The 20,591-nt window shown below is 39.7% G+C and overlaps 1 protein-coding gene across 1 annotated transcript; it reads right to left on the bottom strand.

Annotated features, from left to right (window-relative positions):
* Positions 1-4,989: 4,989 nt before the first annotated feature.
* Positions 4,990-18,914, bottom strand: CCDC174 (coiled-coil domain containing 174). Its single transcript, XM_054216307.1, has 11 exons — positions 18,834-18,914; positions 17,314-17,418; positions 16,301-16,401; positions 15,328-15,386; positions 14,103-14,283; positions 12,037-12,132; positions 10,456-10,592; positions 9,947-10,041; positions 9,554-9,701; positions 8,354-8,488; positions 4,990-6,619 (listed from the first exon to the last, which is right to left on the bottom strand). Exons 1-11 carry the CDS (start codon positions 18,873-18,875, stop codon positions 5,646-5,648), a joined length of 2,073 nt encoding a protein of 690 aa, XP_054072282.1. The 5' UTR covers positions 18,876-18,914; the 3' UTR covers positions 4,990-5,645.
* Positions 18,915-20,591: the final 1,677 nt, after the last annotated feature.

The following is a 20,591-nucleotide window of genomic DNA, read 5'->3' as shown; positions in this document are numbered from 1 at the left end:
TGACGCGTGCGCACTGAGGGCGGCCGCAGGGCCGGGCGCATGCGCCCCGTGCGTGAGGCGGCCGCCTCAGGGCGAGGGCGGCCGGTCGTCCCTCAGGACCTGTCAGCCCGGGGCCACCCGCGCCTGGGCGCCCTCTCGCCAACGGTCCGAGCTTCTCTAGCGTGGTAAGAGAGGTGCTTGTCTGTAGGGCCTCAGCTGGTCATCCCGGGCTGGCTGTTCCATAACTTCGAGGAGCCAGGTCTCGCCAACGAGAAAAACTTCCCTCCCGCTGGCCGTGTTGGCTCCGGGCACTGTGTGTGAGGGGAGGCATTCGCCAACAAAAAGGCCTTGGAGATCTGTACTAGAACAGAATTTAGACACATTTCGTCATCGAATTCTATAAGGACCACGGTCCTCAGCATCTCACCGACTTTAATGGTGCAAAGGTTTACATTAATAGTTTCCTGAATGCCCTTTGTGCACACATTAGGTATCCATTTTTGGGGGAGCTGGATCTTCTAGAAGACAGCACAGCATAATGATGCTTTTTTTTTTTTGATTTAAAACCATATATCATCTGTATGCTAACCAGCTCCTGGTACATTTTTACATTTGTCCTTGCCTCTGATTAACCTCTAGTTACTTTAAAGATGCAAAAGCAGTACCTTGGGTCTTATGGGTCAAGGTTGGACATAAATTTTAGATGAAGTTTCAACAGGCCAAAAAAAAGGGATAAGAAAGAAAATCTTGGTCCAAGTCTATTACAAGATGGGTGACATTAGGGTCTAGCAGGACTAGATTTTAACAACTCTAGAGCTACTGATAGAACTGGTACCGGGACCAGGCCTTCTGGACACCCAAGGACTTGGAGAGCCATTTGTATTAAGAACAGTTAATAAGGACAATATAATTGATACAGTATCTGCCTGTAACATTATGGAATTGCAGCCTTAGCTGACATGCCAATAGTTCCCAGTCAGATCCAGATCCCTGCTGCCCTCCAAGGGGGTGAAAATCACCCTTTGGTGACATAGAGAAAATTGTCTTCTCTAAAGGTTCTTCTCTGGAGATCCGATTGAGTCCTACCGGCCAGATGCAGCAGGTTGAAAGGTAAGCGTTGAAATTCAAGCGTGCTTGAATGCTTTTTGCATTTTGGACAAAAATAACTTGTGTATCAGAAAAATATTCACACAGAGATGTTGGACAAAGCTGCCTTAGATATGTTACCCAAGAGCCAGGGACTGCCCCTGGCTCTATGCAGAACACTGTAGGCAACATAAGCCACCACTGGTACCTCTTGGGGCAGAGCTCAGTTCCAACACGTGAAATGCAATCATAGGTACAGTGTGCCCACAATTTCGCATGCTCAGAGAAGAGTGAAAACACAAAGCTGCTTTACTTTCTTTACATCAGTCATACACTGATGGTGGCAGATCCTTACCAACGTAGCCCAAGTGCACGCCCACTTTCCACTGGTGTCAAAGTAGGTAACTTAGGAGGGTGATTTAAAACGAGGAGGAAGAGGGAATGGGAGACAACGTCCTCTAGATCTGGCCAGAATATGAGACAAATATCACCTTGGCAGTGTATCAATAAGAAATTGTTTGCCCCAGGAATTACTAAATGAGGTTGCCAATCACAGCGAAGCTAACTTGAGGTGGTCTGAGTGAAATGAGAATGAAATAGATTGAACAGAAATCTCTCCACAGCATGAGAGAATATGCTTTTCAGCCAAAAATCAAGACAAGAGGGAAAGAGACCAAATGGCAAAGTGACAGATCACTGCTGTGGGAGAGCTGTTCTCAATGGGCTTTAGTTTAATGTAGACATTGAACTCCCTTCCTGGCCAAGAATCCTCCTGTGTTTAGTATTAGGCTATGGAAATGAAGCTGAACAAAGCAACATTTTGATTGTACGTTTTTACATAATGCTATGTAATAAATGGCATTTCATTCCTTAGTGCAGTTCCAGCTTAAACTAATGCAAAGACAATATAGCTTCTAAATCACATATATACATAAGACTACCTGCAGTATGAAGGGCACAGAAAAAACAAAGCCCAGAAGGCAGTAGGAAGTGAATGTCCATGATTAAAATAGTAGCAGAATAGATGCAAATATTGTTTATATGGAAATCCATCGAAGGATACGATTGCCACAATGAATTCAAGTCAAGCTTTAATGTTTTAAATTACTTTGCCCACTCTTTAGAATGATTTCAGCTCCAAGGAAATCATACCCTGCTCTGAATGACTTTCACATACTGATTCGTGTGAGGTCTTAAATATGAAACTTCTCTAGCATAAATCAGCCAGCCTGGAGAACTGGGTTTGAACTCCTGCTCTGCCACAGACTTGCTTTGTGACCTTGCAGAAGTTATTTTGCATTTCGGTTTTCTTCTTTCCACAAAATGGGGATAGTGGTATTCTCTTACTTCAGAATAATATTCTGAGGATTTATTAATAAATAATTGTAATGATGTACTGTGATTCTAGACAGAGAGGAGCTAAGGAAGCATGAAGTACACAACCCCATGCACCCTACAACACTTCACTGCACTGCCCAGTGAGCTTCAAAACACTATGGGGAGTTTCTCATGCTTTTATGTTTCAGTTGATCCTTCCTCCCACAGCTGCATTAAACAAACAAAAAATTAGAAAGAGGGACACAATATAAGACAGAGTTACAACAGCAGTTCGAGCACAGCACTCCTGGATCTAACTTTGCAAGGACTAGCAATTCCTTTGCAGCCTTTAGCAGCTCTGCCAATCTCCATTTCCCTTTTTTCCAAACTGTAATGGTACCATTCGGACCCCCCACCTTGCCAGGGCATTATAGAGGTTTCTAAGTTATGACCTTTTAATGATATAAAAATACATGTCATTTTAAAAAATCTTTTTCAAACAGCAGAATCGTTCATTCAGTCTTATCTTATTTGTAGGAACCAAGAAACTATAGCACTAAATTATTTCTTGCTATGAAACTTAAACATGGATTAGTTAAAGCATCTCTGGTCAGAAGGGATTGTTTTCCCAATACGTTTCATAAAATACTTCTAAAAGAAACACTGCTTTTTTTAAAGCAGGTAATGCAAAGCTGGAAACCAATTCTACCCTGCCTCACACATTGAAATTGCCTGTTGCAAGTGAAGTATTAGATGTTTATTCCAGTGTTTATTCCAACATAAACTGTTTTGAGTCCAAACTTACCATTCACTCCCATACACGGAAGTTACATCATTTGAACAAAGCCTTTCCAGACTGACAGTAGAAACCTGAATGAGGTCCTTTATTTCCTGTGCTAGTGCTGTAACAACCAGGCTGCCCTAATTAGTTTAAACACGGCAATCACTATTAAGTCACTTCTGTCAACATGGTGTCAGACATGTTCCTGTACCAGTTGAGCATGAGGACAAAGGTGGTGATCTCCCTGGCGAGGCACAGCAGTGAAATCTGCTAGTGGGTAACTTAGGAAATTTACTCAAAGTAGCCTGGTACCCTTAAGAATTAGTAGGGTCTTTGCAAATAACCCTAGCTTAGCAATTAGCTTTTGCCTTGCTCACGCTGTGGGCAACCAAACACCTTCTCATGAAACATTACAATGTTTAACATCAGTTTCTCTGTACGAGTTCAACAACTGGGGGCACTGCAAGAAGTCTGTTTTCCTAACTAGTCAAATTTGAAATGTGTATTTTGACCACTTCTTATCTTTGTGGAAGAAAGCTGCTAAAACATAACACAACTGTTTTAAACTCAAAATTAAATATGAGGTGACGCAGCATTTGAAAAAATTCTACTCGGCTCAAGGGTCATCAGAGACTACTTCAATGTTATTATGAAACAAATAGCAGAAAACAGGTATATACTGGCAGAATTTCTTATAGAGAATCAGCAAGACTAGACTGCCATCTCATGGATATGACTAATCTGAGGTTGTACCAAATTTATGAGGGAAAAAAATTGCATTGATGCTGTACCATTTGGTAAAAACAGATGGGTTTGTGACATCTTCCTCTTCCTTTTGGTCATTAGTATACAATCATTATTTATTTTCAGGTTCCCTGTTCATACTGAAGGGATTCAAGGAAAGGAAGAAATATACGCCCTAACACTATGCACAACAGCTGAGCTCAGGTCAGTGTCAGCAGCAGCAAAACCAATGAGCTGCTGCTAAGCTTTCCCTGCAGTTCAGGTGGATGTGGCCATTAATGTGCCACACTATTCTCAAGTTCTAGGTCTGTTCAGAGAAACAGAAACCCAAAGTTATCATAAAGCTCCTGTCTCTTAACTGTTTGGTAAGGATAAAAGACTGGGGTAGTTTGCGGCTTTAAAACGGTACCACTGGTGCTCTTGTGGGGTGTTATTCCTCCTGTAAGGTGTTATTCCTGGCTCTGCAAATTTCTGTGCAAAAGCCAGCGGTATAGGAAAGAGACAGATGTGTGTCTATTAGCTGAGGTTAAAACAGAATTTGGGGACAGCAGATTGCAGAACATATTCACTAAGTTTGCTCAGTCACCTTGAACACATTGCTGTTCACCAGGCTTTGCAAAGCAGCCCGAGATCCGACTGAAGCACACAAGAGCAGCAAATCATCTCTGTCTCTTCGGCTAGTTCACTATTTTGTTCAAACATTCACCATTTTGACATTATTATTGTCATTTAACTTTAGACAATCTATGATATTGCCCATTCTAACCCACTTTTCTAGGTCTTATCCTTGTATGAGCTTTAAAAATACAAATGGGGTTATTTAAATTACCTTCAGAAATAAAAATATTCCACATGGTAAATAAGCGTTATTCTCATTTACTAAGATTATTCTGAAATAAAACCTTGTTTGGTAGAGGTTGGTCTGCTTTTATATACAGTGACTCCAATATCACAGTTTTTGGAAAAAAAAGTATTAGATAAAGTAAAACCATAAATATAACAGATGATGCAAGAAAAATGCACTTGGAGAATTATGAGAGCATTTTCTAAACCAGTAAGACAGTAATTTCAGGTGTCAAGACTTCTCCTTTAGTGAAGTGTTTATTCTTAGCCTAACCATCATTATCTATTGATTTCTGCAATGCCTCTCTCCACTGTAATTTGCTTCACAGTATTATGAGTTATATACAGACCTCAGGAATGCAGAAGCCATTACAACCATGTGAACCACTACTGTTCACTAGATAATATTCTGCACTTCCTAAAGGCAGGTGATTAAGTAGGTAACAGATTTCCTAAAACCCTTCTGTATTTAGCAGCATAGGGCCAGCCATTTCAATATTGTTTCTGCAGATATCACTGATCTTATAGAACCTCCAAACTAGAAGCTAGCTGGGGAGTGAAAGAGTAAAGGAAGAGTTCATCTTTTCAGAGAAAGCCATTAATATACCCCAAAAGTTCAGGTGTAACTGGCAAAGAGTTAAAATGAAATACGTACTAGACTAAATAAGTACCACCATGTCCTGGTTTTAATAAAGAGGAAAAAAAAAACCAAAACAAAAAACTAACAGGGCAAAAGTACAGCTGTGATGTAAAACAGCTTAGGTCTCCAGGACATTTATTTTGATCTGCTTACAGAAACTTTTTTTTCCCAGATGTGCGAAACAATATTCTTGCCGAGATGATAATTCTATTTCAGTTCTTTAAATCACGATTCTGGCTTATCTTTTTGCTCAGTTCAAGTCACTTGTCTGTAATAAGACAGCATATCATCTAAACTTTGGTAAAGCGGTTCCTGATTTTCAGCATCACTGCTGTTGGGCTGTGCTGAAGATGCCACATCTTGGGTGCTGCAGCCACAGGCCTGCACCACTCCCGGTGGCCCATCTTGGGTGCTGCAGCCACAGGCCTGCACCACTCCCGGTGGCCCATCTTGGGTGCTGCAGCCACAGGCCTGCACCACTCCTGGTGGCCCATCTTGGGTGCTGCAGCCACAGGCCTGCACCACTCCTGGTGGCCCATCTTGGGTGCTGCAGCCACAGGCCTGCACCACTCCCGGTGGCCCATCTTGGGCGCTGCAGCCACAGGCGTGCACCTCTCCCGGTGGCCCATCTTGGGAGCCATAGCCGTAAGCCTGCATTGGAAATGACATATCATGAGTGCTGTAGCCATAAGCATGCATTGGTGGCAGCATGCCTTGAGCGCCGTAGCCATAAGCCTGCATGGGAAATGGCATATCATGAGTGTTATAGCCGTAAGGCGGCATTGATGACAGCACATCTTGAGCGCCATAGCCGTAAGCATGCATTGACGGCGGCACAACTTGAGCACCATAGCCATAAGCCTGTGCCGATGGCAGCATATCCTCATCGTCGCTGCTGTCATCCTCTGCTGATGATGGCACATCTTGAGTGTCACTGCCACGGGCTTTTGTTGACACTGACTCATCTTGAACATTGCTGTTGAAAGCCTGCCCTGATGGTGGCACACCTTCACTGCTGCTGCCATTGGCCTGCGCTGATGGCGTCTGTTGCTTTTGTGCTGTCTCTGTTTCCAGTTTTTCAGAGGATGTTTCAGGGCTGTTCAAATTCTGCCTTCTGTAATTATCATCTTTCTTTTGTCCCATAAAGTAATCAGAAGGTGGTGCAAATTCTGGATCTCGCTCATCTCTGAGTTCTTCCTGTTTCTTTGACCATTGCCCAAACATCAATTCTGTTAGAAACAGGAAAAATGGGAGATTGAATATAGATTTCAGGGTCTGAAGATCAGTCAGAAAGGAGGGAAAACAAATTAAACAGGGAAGATGCAATTGTGAAAAGCTATTTGAAGTTACTTTTCCATCTATTACTAGATTGCTGGCTAAGGTCACAGTCCACTTTCTTTACAGAGCAGAAACATTGAGCATTAAAGATAACCACCATCCTCTATGCAGCTCATCCTAGTCACTTCAGGATCCTTTAACAATGTGGTTATTGTTATGCAAAAAGACTAATTGGTTAGACGTGAATCAAAACACAAACCAATCACCGCATTAAGAGCTTAGTTATTAGAAGATGGAGATGATGAGATTATCTCTAGCAAGCACAGGCAAAAACCAGTAACTTCTTTATTTCAACAGAAGTGGTAGATATTCTTGTTACTATGGCAGCTGCTAATTTCCGATTAAAAATAGTTCTGAAGTACTGCAATGGAATGACAGCTCAAGATGACCACACTTGAAAAGCTATCCTCAAAACCTACTCCAAAGATGTCCCCCAAACATACTCTCTAAAACGAGTAAGATTCTTTTCAGTATTCATGTCTACCAAGACTTCTGTAAGAAATTAAGTAGAAAATTTTGATACGTAAGGGCTACACATTTGTCTGAATTAACAAAATAGAGCCCCAGTCACAGCAGGACTTCTTCCTTTGCTTTGGTAAAAAATATAAAAAATACGAAATAGTAAGGAGGAAAGCATCTAAGAGTGAGGAGTTTTGCCTATCCCTTCTTATACTAATTCAGATGCTTGTGTTTCATTTATGTTCGGCAAACCACAGTTATTTCACTTCACATTTTAAAGTAAGCTGTCCTCTACTTTCTGAGTGTAATATTTGTTGTGTAGTACAGAGCTGCTGGAGTGTCAGTCAGATACCAGGTTTCCTCAGAGGTAGGAAAACACAGGTTTCCTCAGTGTCTGGCAGGATAAAGATTTAACAGATGGAAACTGAAAGTTTTGTTTTTTAATAGAAGCACAAAGTGTCCCCTCACAATGATGTTCACTAACAGAACACAAAGAGAGCCTACGAAAAGTAAAAAGCAGCTGGAAATATCAGTATTGCATAGACCAGGAATGCTGCTCTTACAGGAGTACTAAAGGTGTATGTTTATGTGCTTTGCCTATTCCTTGTTTGCTTTTACTTCGAAGTCATCAGATTACAAGAATGTGCATAAGCACAGATAAGTAGTGCAAAATGAGTTAATGGGTTTGGGAAGGATTTGGAAGACAGCCATCACTTGATGTTGTGACAAGGAAGATGGTTCAAGATGGGACATTGGCACTGAAGCAGTCTCTATTCCATCACTTTTTAGTATCATCCTGTACCTGTTTCAGTGTAATACATCCTGCCACACATAGCACAAACTACAGAAATACATCAAGAAAAGATCACATTAAAAGACAGTAAATCTTACGAACTATGAAATTTGTCATTCTGTCAATCTCTCTGGATCATCCAGAAATGGAATAACTCATATAGAAGAAAAAATTATGGGGACATTATAGCAGCTACTGGCACTGAGGGCATGTCTTGTCAATCACTGCACTGGACACTAGATAGCCATCAATACAAAAGGAAGAAAGTATTTAATTGCTTTTCAGTCTTACCATACTTTGTCACAGAACAGAAATGAAATCAGCAGTGTGCACACTGCTTCCAAACAGCGGTTCCGAATCTGCATTTCCTTACCTTTGCCTTTGTCCCACTCTCGGACATAAGGCACACCGGGCTTTGTATCTCTTCTCTCCTGGATGACAACCTCTACCTTTCTACTTGCTGCGGGAACTCTCGGAGCTTCTGGTTCTTCAGTAACACCTTTCAATTCTATGTTACAGAAAGAGATAGTAGTTTGTGTTAGTAATAGGATAAAATCTGTATGAAATTCATAGGAGGAACAGGAAGCAAGAGTTATTTGCACTTATAGAGCTCATACTAACGATCTAATTTCATTCTAATAATGAAATGCATCTGAGTAGAGAGGTAATTTATTTATTTTTTTTTTAATTACTGCATATGAGCTCAGAAAAGATAATGGGTAAGCCAGATAATCAGGAAGCGTATCTACCAAGAAACACTTCATTAGCTTTGTAGTTGTATCAAAAAGACTGCTGAAAATCTATTGCCTAATAATCCAAAAAGAAACGTCCTAGTGTTATACTGAAGCTAGAAAATTGGTTAAAAAAAAAAAAAAAAAAAGAACATTAGCATGTTATCTCCATTTTGTTTACAGGAGAAAACAACTTGCATTCTTATTCTGAACAACAGTAACAGCAGTGGCACATTACCGTTCTTCACTTCTAGAACATGTCACAATTAATCACTTGCATGGAACTCTGACACGGTGGACTATTAGCTACATTTTGCAGTGGGAGACAGTGCAAGTTGACTAGCAGTGTCATAAGGGAGATAGCGCAGAGATGGCATTAGAACTCAAATTCATCATCCTAAATCCCGAAGTCAGTAGTATGTCCCATTTACAGACTGCACTGAAACTGCAGGAGCGTATATTATATGATATCAAAATTAACTTGTTACCAATTTTTATTCTACCTCATCTTCAAAAAGGAAAGCGCCAGTAAAATTTCAGCAGCTCTAACCTCAACCTGCAAAATTAACCTGCGTAATTCCTGCTGTCAGGTGTGAATCAAAAGAAGCCTATAATCTACACATCACATTTCTACCTGCATTATTAAGCTATTTCTGGCATGATTTTATATCTACACACAATTATAGGAACTCTCACTCTCTTAACAGTTATACTGATTGCATATATAGAATACATAATACCAACATATTGAATGTCCAAACCTAAATCAGAGCACGCCTATCCATCAATCAAGTACAAAATGAAATAGCAAGTATTTAACTTAAAAAGGCAGCAGATCATACCTCCATTCTCCAATTTTTCTGCCTCTTCCTCTAATCCAGCTTCCCTTAACTTCTTAATCTTCCGTGCTCGAAGTTTAGACAGTCTTGCATCTAGAGCTGCCTTCCTTTTTTCTTTTAACTGTTCACGTTTAGTTCTCTGATCAAGTGTCTTAATGGCAAAGAAAAACATGAATTAATCTGCCTTTATCATGATAATCAACTACATGTATTCCTTCACTAAACAACTAAAAGCAATCCTCATCAAGTACCATGTTTCAACAGGGAAAAAGAGGCCCGATTTTTTTGGAGTCAGTTGCAGGCATCACCTAGTATAAGACTTATACAACAAATCAAAGACAGTGACCACTGAAACTAGGATGCCCTCATACCCCAATTTGCTCTTCAAACTCATACCTGTTCTCTTAGCATATCCAATGTTGCCCGTTGTTTATTTCTAAGTTCTTGGTCACGAGAAAAGGCAAAGTAACCAACACCAAGCTGCCTGGCCTCTGAAAAGAAGAAAATCAATAAATTTAAGTTACACTCAAGTTTAAAATTGACAGTAAATACAAGCACCATGCACCCTGGTTTCAGGCACTGGATTACTCCCAGTAACATACACCGCATTAGTTTTACACGGCTAAGAAGGGCTTGTTTTAGACAAGATGTGAAGTGAAGCTTCCTGACAGAGAAAACAGGAAGATGTAATGAAATTTGAGAAAAAAAAAAATTGAGGAAAATAACAATTTAAGGAAAAATACATCTAGATTTATGTACTGGTAATTTGAATGGTTATTATACATGTGGCTTAACACCTACCTAGACTTTGCTGTATAGGCACAAGAAGTAACTTTCCCTTGCTTCCTCTAACACTAATCTCTTCAGTGATATAAAGATAAGTGATATAAAGTATGGAAGTATACCATTTTCTCGAATGTCCTCATAATGTATGGGTCCCATGGGTTTTCTGAGGGCTTCTTCTTCTTCTTTTTCCCACTGCTGCCTCTGAAGTTCTTTTCTCATGTCTTCAGATAACAGGGTATTCCCATCAGGGCCTTGTCTAATTAAAAAAAAAAGAAAAAGAAGAAAAAAAAATAGTTAGGTATTACAGAGCAGAATTTACCAGTTTTACGGTAACAAACAGTGACAGTGTGACTGGGTGTGATCCACTGTTGCGGTTTTTACAAAACTTAGATCATTGTAGGCACCATTTAATGATGCAGCAGCACTGATGACTACAATGGTACATGATGAAGACAGAAATACAAAGCTACCTCTGAAACAAGGTACTAGTACAACATGTTATTAAAAAGACTTAAAGAAAATTGTATTATTTCTTACAGGCTCTATGAAGTCATTATCAAATCACAGAAGGGAGATGAAATAATCACTTTTATTGGCATCTGTTGGGGTGCTAGCAACCACATACAGAAACATTTCAAATTTAACATAAGAGAAGAAAGGTATTTGAAATAACAAAAAGCTAGCCACTAACTTACCCTAGAAGTCCATGCCAAATATTAATACCCAATATGGGAAATATTTTTCTTTTCCCAAGAGAAGCAGCAGGATCTTTTTCTTTTATTGTCTAGCTAAAGCTGGTTTACTGACCAACTGTCATCCATATCGATGCAGACACTGCAATTTCAAAGCACTCATACTCTCTATCTTACGTTTAAAATATTGAGAACACACTAATGAGTTGTTAGCGTGAAAGAATTTTCACTTCAGCAATGGCTTAGTTGCAGTGCCTTTAGACTATTTTCTGAAAACAATTCTCAGTGCTGCCATAATAATTTTAATAAAAGAGCTGTTAAACAGCTGTTTAAGAGAAGAGCAAAAACAAACAAATGGAGATCTAACAAATTCACTTTGAATGCCATGATGAATTTGGAATTGCTAAGAGACTATAATCAGCTTCCATGTCAAACAGAACCAGGAATCACTTCTCTGGCAGTTTCTGGAAGGTTTAATAAAACACAATTTCCATACAAGGACCACAGTTTTAAAAGATGCATCAAATATCTGAGAGATTGCTAAGTCAATTTATTAGAACTCTTCTCTGCAAGCTATGCTCCATAAGTGACATTTTAGATTTGGTCAGCATTTACATCAAAGACTGTGCCTCAGTAGTTTACTAAAAATTTAATTTCAGCTTTTATTTCATATCCACGGCCTCCATTCTGTTGCAATTTAAAACCAATACACAAGCCACATATTTCAAATGGTGAACTGCCAGGGTGAAATAAAATAGAAGCCTTGGACTACTATATGAATTTATAATTAAATCAGTCATGTACAATTACTCTGTAGGTACTCTATTATTTAAGGCACAATGTAGTAACCAGCAGATGTTGGTGTAAAAAGAAAGCAGCAGCATCAACAATTCTGGATTGAGAACGGGATAACAAAGAAAAGCTTTTTTTTTTTTTAAATGAGAAGGAAGAGAAAAAAGGTATGTTAAATACTGCAGGGAACATTCACTTCCATTAGAGAAACCACACCTTTTCCCTTGAAGTTCCTGATCCATTTTAAGTAGACTTGGCAAATCCTTCTTCATACAGCGTCTAGATCGGCCCAAGAAATCAACATAATCAACCCTGTAATGACAGCAAAGGAAATTTGATGTAGAATTTCTATTTGCAGCTTTAGAGAACTCTTAACCAGAAGATAGAAGCAGTGATACTTTCCAAAGAGTATTCATCACCTCTCAGTCTCTCTGTGTGTGACAGTTTCTTCTACCTTTCAATTAACAGATTTCCAGGTTAAAAGGATACATTCTGAGCAGGGCGTATGACAGCTTTAGTACAGACATTTACTCAATCTCACTTTGAGACGACTATTTGCCCTGGCAATAAAATGGTGTAAAAAAATGTTCAAAACTTACAAGGTAATGTAGTTTTCACACCAAAATAAAACTGAGCCTAGTACTTGCTTCCCGTAGTGAAAATAATGATGTGGCATTGACTTCTTGCGGATATGAAATCGCTACAATATATTTCAATTATCAGTCTAAAGCTCATTTAGAATAGACTGATAGCGTTCATTCAACTGGCATAACAAAGGCTGACTAAAATGCAAGCAAAATGTTCCTCTGAAGCACATATTGTGCTTCTCATTCAACCCTTTATGGTACTGAACACTAATTTACAGTTGTTGAAAAAGCTGTTAAGAGCTATACTATTGTCCTGTAACGCTAGAAGTTCTTTAGCATCACGCTGCCTCAATTATCCCATTCTAAAGAATTGATATTACATCAGAAAAAGAATGACTGGCAATCTAGCTCCCAAAACCCAAACTTTTAAAGATCTGTGCTTTTAGTAAGTTAAGTCTTTTACATAACTTCTAAGGATATCTAAAGCTTAGTATATACTCAGTGCCCTTTAGCTTTTATAATAATGTAACATCAGTAGGGAAAAAAAAAGATTGCATTCCCTATAGTAAAGATGTAACTAAAGATCACTGCAGAATAATTAGCAGTATTTATGCTAGCATTCAAATATCCGCATTAGGATATGGCCTCACTGATACGGACAATATAATAACAACACATCTCATTGATGCGAGATGTAGGCAATGATAGAAAAGCACCATGTGAAGAGTAAAATCTATCCGTTTAAATTTCTGACACTTTACGGTGATGAGAGCACAAAGCAGTTTGAGCCCATCACTCATTGACAGTTTCAATCTTGAATTTCAGTAAGGTGCTGGTAATGGGTATATCTGCCTTTCCAACCTAGCAGTCTTCTGGTACTCTGCTGGATGCATTCTCCCAATTTATTCTGAAACATTGCATTGCAAATCTTATCTTGGCCTAATAAACTGGAAAACAGGGGTGCTCTGTTTCCTATCAGTTACTGCTGTTTTAAACTGATTACCAGAAGAAAAATTTCTGTTCCATAAGCGTTTTAAACAAATGGGCAAGGAAAATGTTTAGTCAGGCTCGTTTTATAATTATTCATCTAATAATTATTGGATGAAAAACTCACGGTTACTTGGAATATCACAGAAAATTGTCACAGACTACTTGCTGTGCTGTAGTTAAACAGTGGAAGAAATGCTGAAAAATCATGTTCTTTTTCCAATTCAGAAATTTCTCTCCTTTAAGAGATCAGCATACAACAAAAACGACTGCTCATTTTGTGCATCACACACAATTAGAAAAGGGAAGGTGGATACAATAAAAACCCCAAGTTTTGCTAAAGTACATGTCAATTCAAGACATCAAAGCATAAAATTGTATCAATACTGTGGTCAGAACTCCCATAAACTATGCAAGAAAATAAGAAATGATATTACGATGTCTCACTTAATAGTACCTTTCCCTGATTGATATTTCTCATAATCCTGGATGTAGATTCTATTGCAGTGTTACCTACACGGAAAGGAAAGTAACACGAAGGGCTGTCTTTTCATGAGACATGAAATGAAAGAACATACCACCTCTTCTCAATGTGTATTATAAACAAAACAAAAAAAGTGTCACTCTACATACTCTGGAGAATAAAATTATTTTCTCATGCAATTGTCAAGAAACACAGGACAGCTTAGCCCAAACAGTAGTACGAACCATTCTTCATCTGGGTCCTCGGGTGGTGGTATTTCCATTTCAGGTTGAGTTTCCTCATCATCTGTGTCTTTTTCTGAAGTCTTTCTAGCAGCTTCACTCCGACACAGTTCCTGTACTTCGTGCTGTTTGTCTATGATCTTCTGAGTGAAATCCACTAGGTACAAATCCTCAGTTTCTTCATCTAAGGCAGAAAATCAATTCTTAGAGAACAGCCATGAAAAGAACAGGACTGAGCACAAAATCAATACAAAATAGCCACAATCAGCTTTTCAGCTGCCAGCAATGCCCTTGACCACGCTATTGGGGAACACTTAAATCTCATTCAGTGCCAAACAAACTTGGAGCTGTAAATTGGCTCCACAGTGATAACCTCTATTTCTGAATAGAGCTTTTAGAGTATTTTAAAGCAATTAATCGTTGTGTACAATACAGAAAAGGTTGCAGTCTTTGCACTAAAATATTCTCTGCTCATTATTGCAGAAGTATAGGGTTTGTGATTTAACAGTTCAAATACTTTTTTGATGCTTAACATTTGGTGTGTTGGCAGTAGTCAAGCAATCACTAGAGTACTTTTTAGAAAAGTAGAGAAAAGTGGTGGGGTCATGTGGACAAAGATGGACACTAGTAAAGAAAACATTAGAGATTAATTGCAAGGAGATTTGGATTCTATTTTAACAATTACTTCTTGCAAGGGACTGAATGAGCGAGAGAAGAAAGGAACAGATTAGAATTCTCTAACCCTATTAGCTGCTTGACTGGTATTCACATATGAACTAGCCAGACTCCCCTCCTCCTCCTCATCTTCTCTTCATAGAGGTCCAAGAATTGGAATGCAGGACAGAACATCAGCAATGCAATCCAAAGACTGCATAACGGAGAATAAATTAATTTTGTTTTTCGAAGATTCTGTATTGAAAAACCAGAATATATTCCACCCACTTAATGAATGAGTGAAACAAGCCAATAGTGCTTTACTAGGACAGGCTGTCCTTCAAAAAGTAATTTTATTTTCTCTAGTACCTATATTTTTCTCCCTTTCAAAACAGAATAACCCATGTCAATCACTTTGCGCAATAACTCCAGAAAAAAAAAATACCATGTAAGAAGACAAGCACTGAATTCATACCATAGCTGCTGTAAATCACCAGATAGTCAGAAATACCAACTTTTAGGGTGAACTTTACAAACAATTTTATATATGCTCATTTAGACTGGTTTTGTTCACCTGGAAAGTCGCCTTTTGTCATTTTCTCATACAGTTTTGCTTTCTCTTCTAGTTTCTTCCTGAAAAAGAAAAAAAAAAAAAAACCAAAACAAAAACCAAACCATTGCAATTCCACCAATTCCAAACACAGTTCAAATGACCAATTTAATTTTAACTAAATGGAGTAAGAAAGTACCAGAAGTGCTTGAAATGTTTATGCCTGCATTTCGTTTTGAACCTTAACTGACATTTCTGAAGATGCATAGATAGTTCGTTCCAGAGTTTATACTGAAAATAATTTTAGTGAAGTTACAGAATTAATATGAAGTGTAATTTATCAAGTAGGCAGGAAGACAATGTAATGAGTATTCCACCTCTATCTAACTGCTGCAGTCTGTCGGATAAATACTGGAAGAAGCTAGACCATTATCTGCAGGTATGAGATACTGATATACTGTTTTACAGAAGAAAAAAGAAAAAAGAAAGAGATAACAGAGTTACACTTAATCTTAGAAACTGAAGATAAACAGCTAATTTCTGGAATGGTAAAGACAATTTTGAAGAGCAAAGAACTGCTTACAGAAAAACAGCAAATTGCTTACAAATTGCATTTTCAACATTTATCTTATTGTACAACTAACCCATTAAGAAGATGAGGTAAACCCTGCAAAAAAGTGAGTCATTTCCTGTCAAGTCCAAGAAACACTTTTCTATAGAATTCTAATATATTGCTGCCCTGGCTTTTAATTCTAAAGATGACCTTCCAGAATCAGTAACCTGACATCAACAACTACGATAATGTGAGGGCAGATACCCAAAGTGAGGATGCACTTTGTACATTACTGGCGAAGAGCATGGAACTGACGCTGGTCTTACTGGTTGGTCTAATGAGAACTGCTGGACCAAAACGTGCATAACTTGCTTTATGTGCTTTTGTAAGCACTGAAAAACAAATTCTACAAAGCATTCCTTTCTTACAGAGCCTGAGAGTTACCTTGATTTATCTAATATGTGCTCCTCTTCCGCCTTCTGCTCAACATCTTTCTCAGCTCGATTTGCAACTCCTGTGTTTTGTTTGTTCCAGATGCTTGGTTTCTGTGCAGTACAATTTTATAACAACAAATAAATACATAAATAAAAATATTGAAATTATAATGATTAAAATTATTTCAACTCCATAGTGCAAAGTGGGCAAATCAATCATGAAAGACTTTGTAAAGAACATCTTAAATATGTTTGACTTGAGACTACTGTGCTGTAGGATGCAGCAGGTATGTCCTAAAATTACACAGATTGCAGCATGATATAACAGTTAAGGGCAAGCTGAGAAGCACCCCCCCAAAAAAGCACTCAGAAATCAGACAAAATCTATTCTGGTAACGATGTTAAGGTTAAAAAAGTTAATAAAAACAATCTTGCTGATTACTAAAATAATAATAAAGTTATGAATTGTTTCTATTCTCTATTACCTTTATTTTAGATATAAAATACAATCAATTTGCCTGTTTACAGTGTAACACTGTGAATGCTGTATGTTCTTCAAATATGGCAGCAATACTCTATTCTACTCCTAGAAAGCTACAGAATGAGTAGAAAACAATGTGCAGTAAACCGTGAGAGAGAATTGTGCATCCATTATTATACACCGCGATAGAGAGGAACAGATAGCAGAGCATTTATCAAGAAGAGTGTCCCATCCTCCAACCTTCAGAGAAGCACACAAAGTCTTGGAGAAAAAAAGAAACACCTTTTCCTTTCGTTACAAAAGCTGTGGCTCCCTGGGGAACAAAGATTAAGTGGTGATTTAGAGAGGCATAAGCATGTGAAATTTTCTGCTGTGCACAAGAATCTCACCTGGAAATAAAATTTAAAGAACATCCTCATTGCGTAGATTTTACATTTGATTAGAAACATAGCTCTGAGTATTTATTGATTTAGGTTTGAATATGAACTTCCTTACTTTAAGAAGAAGGAATGACAAAAACAACAATGGAAAAATATTTCTACCTTATTAGAAGTTTTGGGCTTTGCAAAGATGCCAGCATCTTTCAATAGCTTTTCTTTCTTGAATTCTTCTTGCTTTCGGAAGAGTTCTGCTTTGAGATCTACCAACTACATCAATAGCAAAATAAACGAATAAACAACCAAGACATATCACATGCATATACATCAGTTACTGTAATAAAATAATAACTGTATTTCTAGTAAAACAATCTAGTAAAACATTTAACGTTACAGTTAAATGTATATTCGATTGCATTTTTCTGCGGAACTTTGAAGCAGTGATCTGATCACTCTTAAGTTTACAGCAAACAATATGCAAAAAACACGGAATGCAAATTATCATTAGGGATTTAAAAGAAGCCCAAAGATATCCTTGATCCTTTGATAGATAATGGGAATAAGCACTAATGAAATATCACTATTGAATTTGAAAACGAAACTTTTGAAACAGGATTTTATTCGTTATTTAATGGTTAGAAAAGAATTTATAGAAGTTTGCTTTCATAAAATATATATACTTTTCCACTATTTTATAAACTGTTCATATAGTTTTAGATTTTTTTTTTTAATAATAAATATATAAGTAGCATTGCCATCTATGACCAGCACCCATCTCATCTTTTATTAAGCAACATCACCGGCAGGGGTATTGTCTTGAAATTACACTAAAAAAAAACCCCCTAGCCTGGAAGAGGATATTGTGCCACTTTCCCTGCAAGTCCTACAGAAGACAAATGTCACACATGGACATTAATCAGGACAGTGGAAGACTTTGGCATTAATATTTGCCCCAAACACTAAAGCATTTGCTTTTTGGGTCCCTGTAACAATGATGCACAGTGTTGCAAATTAACCCTTTTCTTTCACCCCCGAATGCTTAGAAGCAACCATTTAAAAAAATTCAATATTGCTTCATATACAACAACCTCCAATTTACACTAACTGTTTAATTGTAAAAAAGCCGTGTTTGGCAGCAGTCCCTTGTTCGCAGACAACCAGAGAGCAGGGAGAAACAGGCCTCACCATCTGAGGGTCGATGTTAGCTTGCCAAGACATGGACCTCCTGGTGCTTAGAAAAAAATCAGGAAATTAACTCGCATTTCCCTCGCATGCTCTAATTTTATCATTACATGAGGGACAGGGGCAAATTCAGCGCTGGCACGCCCAGCTTCCAAACACAGTGCCAACGCTTGGGTAGGGAGGCAAAAGGGCTAAACCCCCTCCAAGCACCTCACGAAACCAAGACGTGTCACAACACGACCCTTTAAATCAGCATTTGCTTTAACGAGTGCCTATTTCAGTGGGTCAGCGTTAAGGCGAAGGGCAGAAGCCGGTCCCCCGGTGCACTGTCTTCCCTGGAAGCGGCCCCCAGGCCTCAGCCCGCCCGGCCTGCGGGTAACAGGGCCCGCCTAGACGCCCTCACACCCTTATAAGCGGAACGACAGGCTCTCCCATACAGACGGAGGGTTGTGGGGTTTTTTTTGCTTCTTCCCGGCCGCGGCCAGGCTCACTCGCTCACTCACCGAGGAGGCGGCCACGTCCAGCGGCTTCTTCCTCCGGTCCATGGCGGCAACTGCCTCCGCCAGCCGCCTTCTTCCCGCTTTGCGGCCTTACCGTAAAGCGCGGCGGACGTGAGACGCTATTGCGACAACGTCCGTGAGGGCGGGCGGGCCCTTCCCCGCCGCCATGGTGAGGAGGTCAGGAGAGAATGGACGAGTAGGGGCGGAGCACGGTGCAGAAGCTTCCCTGGCTGTGCCCCGGCTGTGTGTGAAAATAAGGGTTCTTGGCAGTTAGAGGGCAAATTCTTTAGGCCTCCTATTGGAAATGGCCGCGTCTGGCCTGGAAGCTGGAGCTGCTGCTGCTAGCGAGAGTGCTGTGGGGTGCTCTGGGGCTGCTGTGCTGGGAGGTGGCCACTGTGTCCAGAAATGAAACAGGGTTTGGCCAGCCCAGAGCTGGGTTTGGAGCTGAATGAAGAAGTATCTGGTTGAAATTTGGTATTAACAGCAAAAAAAAAAAAAAAAAATCTCTGTCCTGGCTTTGTTGATGTGTGTGTGCTAGGGAGGTGAGACCTGGAATGCTGCCTGGAGCAGGAGACAGCTGTGTCCTGCAACAGCAGGCTGGATTTAGCCCTGTGACTGTTGCCCCCCGTGCTGCCTTGAAGCCATGCGCTTGGGATGAAGTGCTGTGGCTGTCCTGCTGTCCTTGGCCCTCTGCCTGCAGGGATCTGTGCTGGGGGAGGTGGGAGTTGATGAGCCACAACTTCGCAGGACTGGCAAGTGTGGTCCTTAGTACCCAAATATAAAACCACCCACATGCACTGGAGCTAGCTCTGTAGCCTTATGTCGTGCTATGAGTACAGTTTGGACGTTTGCCTGTCAGAGATGCTCCAAGGACTTTCACTGAAACAGTTTCACAAAGTCGAAAAGTAGATGATTCATTGAAGTGACACATATAACAGATTCGGAATTGCCGTTGATAAACGCACTAGCTGCAATAGCGCTAATATATGATGATAGTGCTGGCAAAATTAATGCTGTCCGGGGTATACTTCACCAAGAGGTGAAGGTGCAATGCTTACCAAGAAGGCATCCCTGCCTTGGTGGAGGAAGGGGAGCACAGCCTGTTGACTGACTGCCTCTTCTAGGTCTCTAGTCTCTTTTCTCCCTGAGAGATCTTTGAGAGATACTTTTCTCAATATCCTTTATATCCTAACCTTACCTGTCCCCCTCCTGGGGTGATGCTTAACATGATTTGGGTGGAGAACCAGGTACTATAGTCATATATGTTTAGCATGTACTTCTTTAGGCTCATATTCAGGGATATCAACTTTAATATTCATTTCACAGATAATCAAGCAAAAGGTCTCACTCCAGACACCACGACCTTCAAGATTCTGTGCTGAAACCGTTTATCTGCTTACTCCTGCAATCTTTAGCCAAAGCAGGAGCATCCTGCTGTTGCAAGGCTCCCTACTTCAGCTGCTTCTCTCTTTGACTTTGTGGATCACCACCCACAAGGTTCGCACAAGAGATAAGTGGACACCAGTGTTTTTAACCTCTTATGTACCATTCCCACACCTCACAGATGGGCGCAGGTGGCTCTTGGGGTGCAAGGCTCAGTGTTTTACTTATGCGGGGTAGCTCATTGCATCCTTTATCATAATTCAAATTCACAGTGATTCTGAAGATCATAATTATCTGGAGTTGCAAGAGGAAGCTGCCTTTCACTTGTCTTTAATAAAGTGGAAAAATATAAGGTGCTCTGATGTTGTTGCTTGGCAA

The sequence above is a fragment of the Rissa tridactyla genome, chromosome 10 (assembly GCF_028500815.1).
Source record: "Rissa tridactyla isolate bRisTri1 chromosome 10, bRisTri1.patW.cur.20221130, whole genome shotgun sequence".
Classification (NCBI taxonomy): Eukaryota; Metazoa; Chordata; class Aves; order Charadriiformes; family Laridae; genus Rissa; species Rissa tridactyla.
Note: the sequence above shows the minus strand (reverse complement) of the source record. Positions and strands in the feature narration are given on the sequence as shown.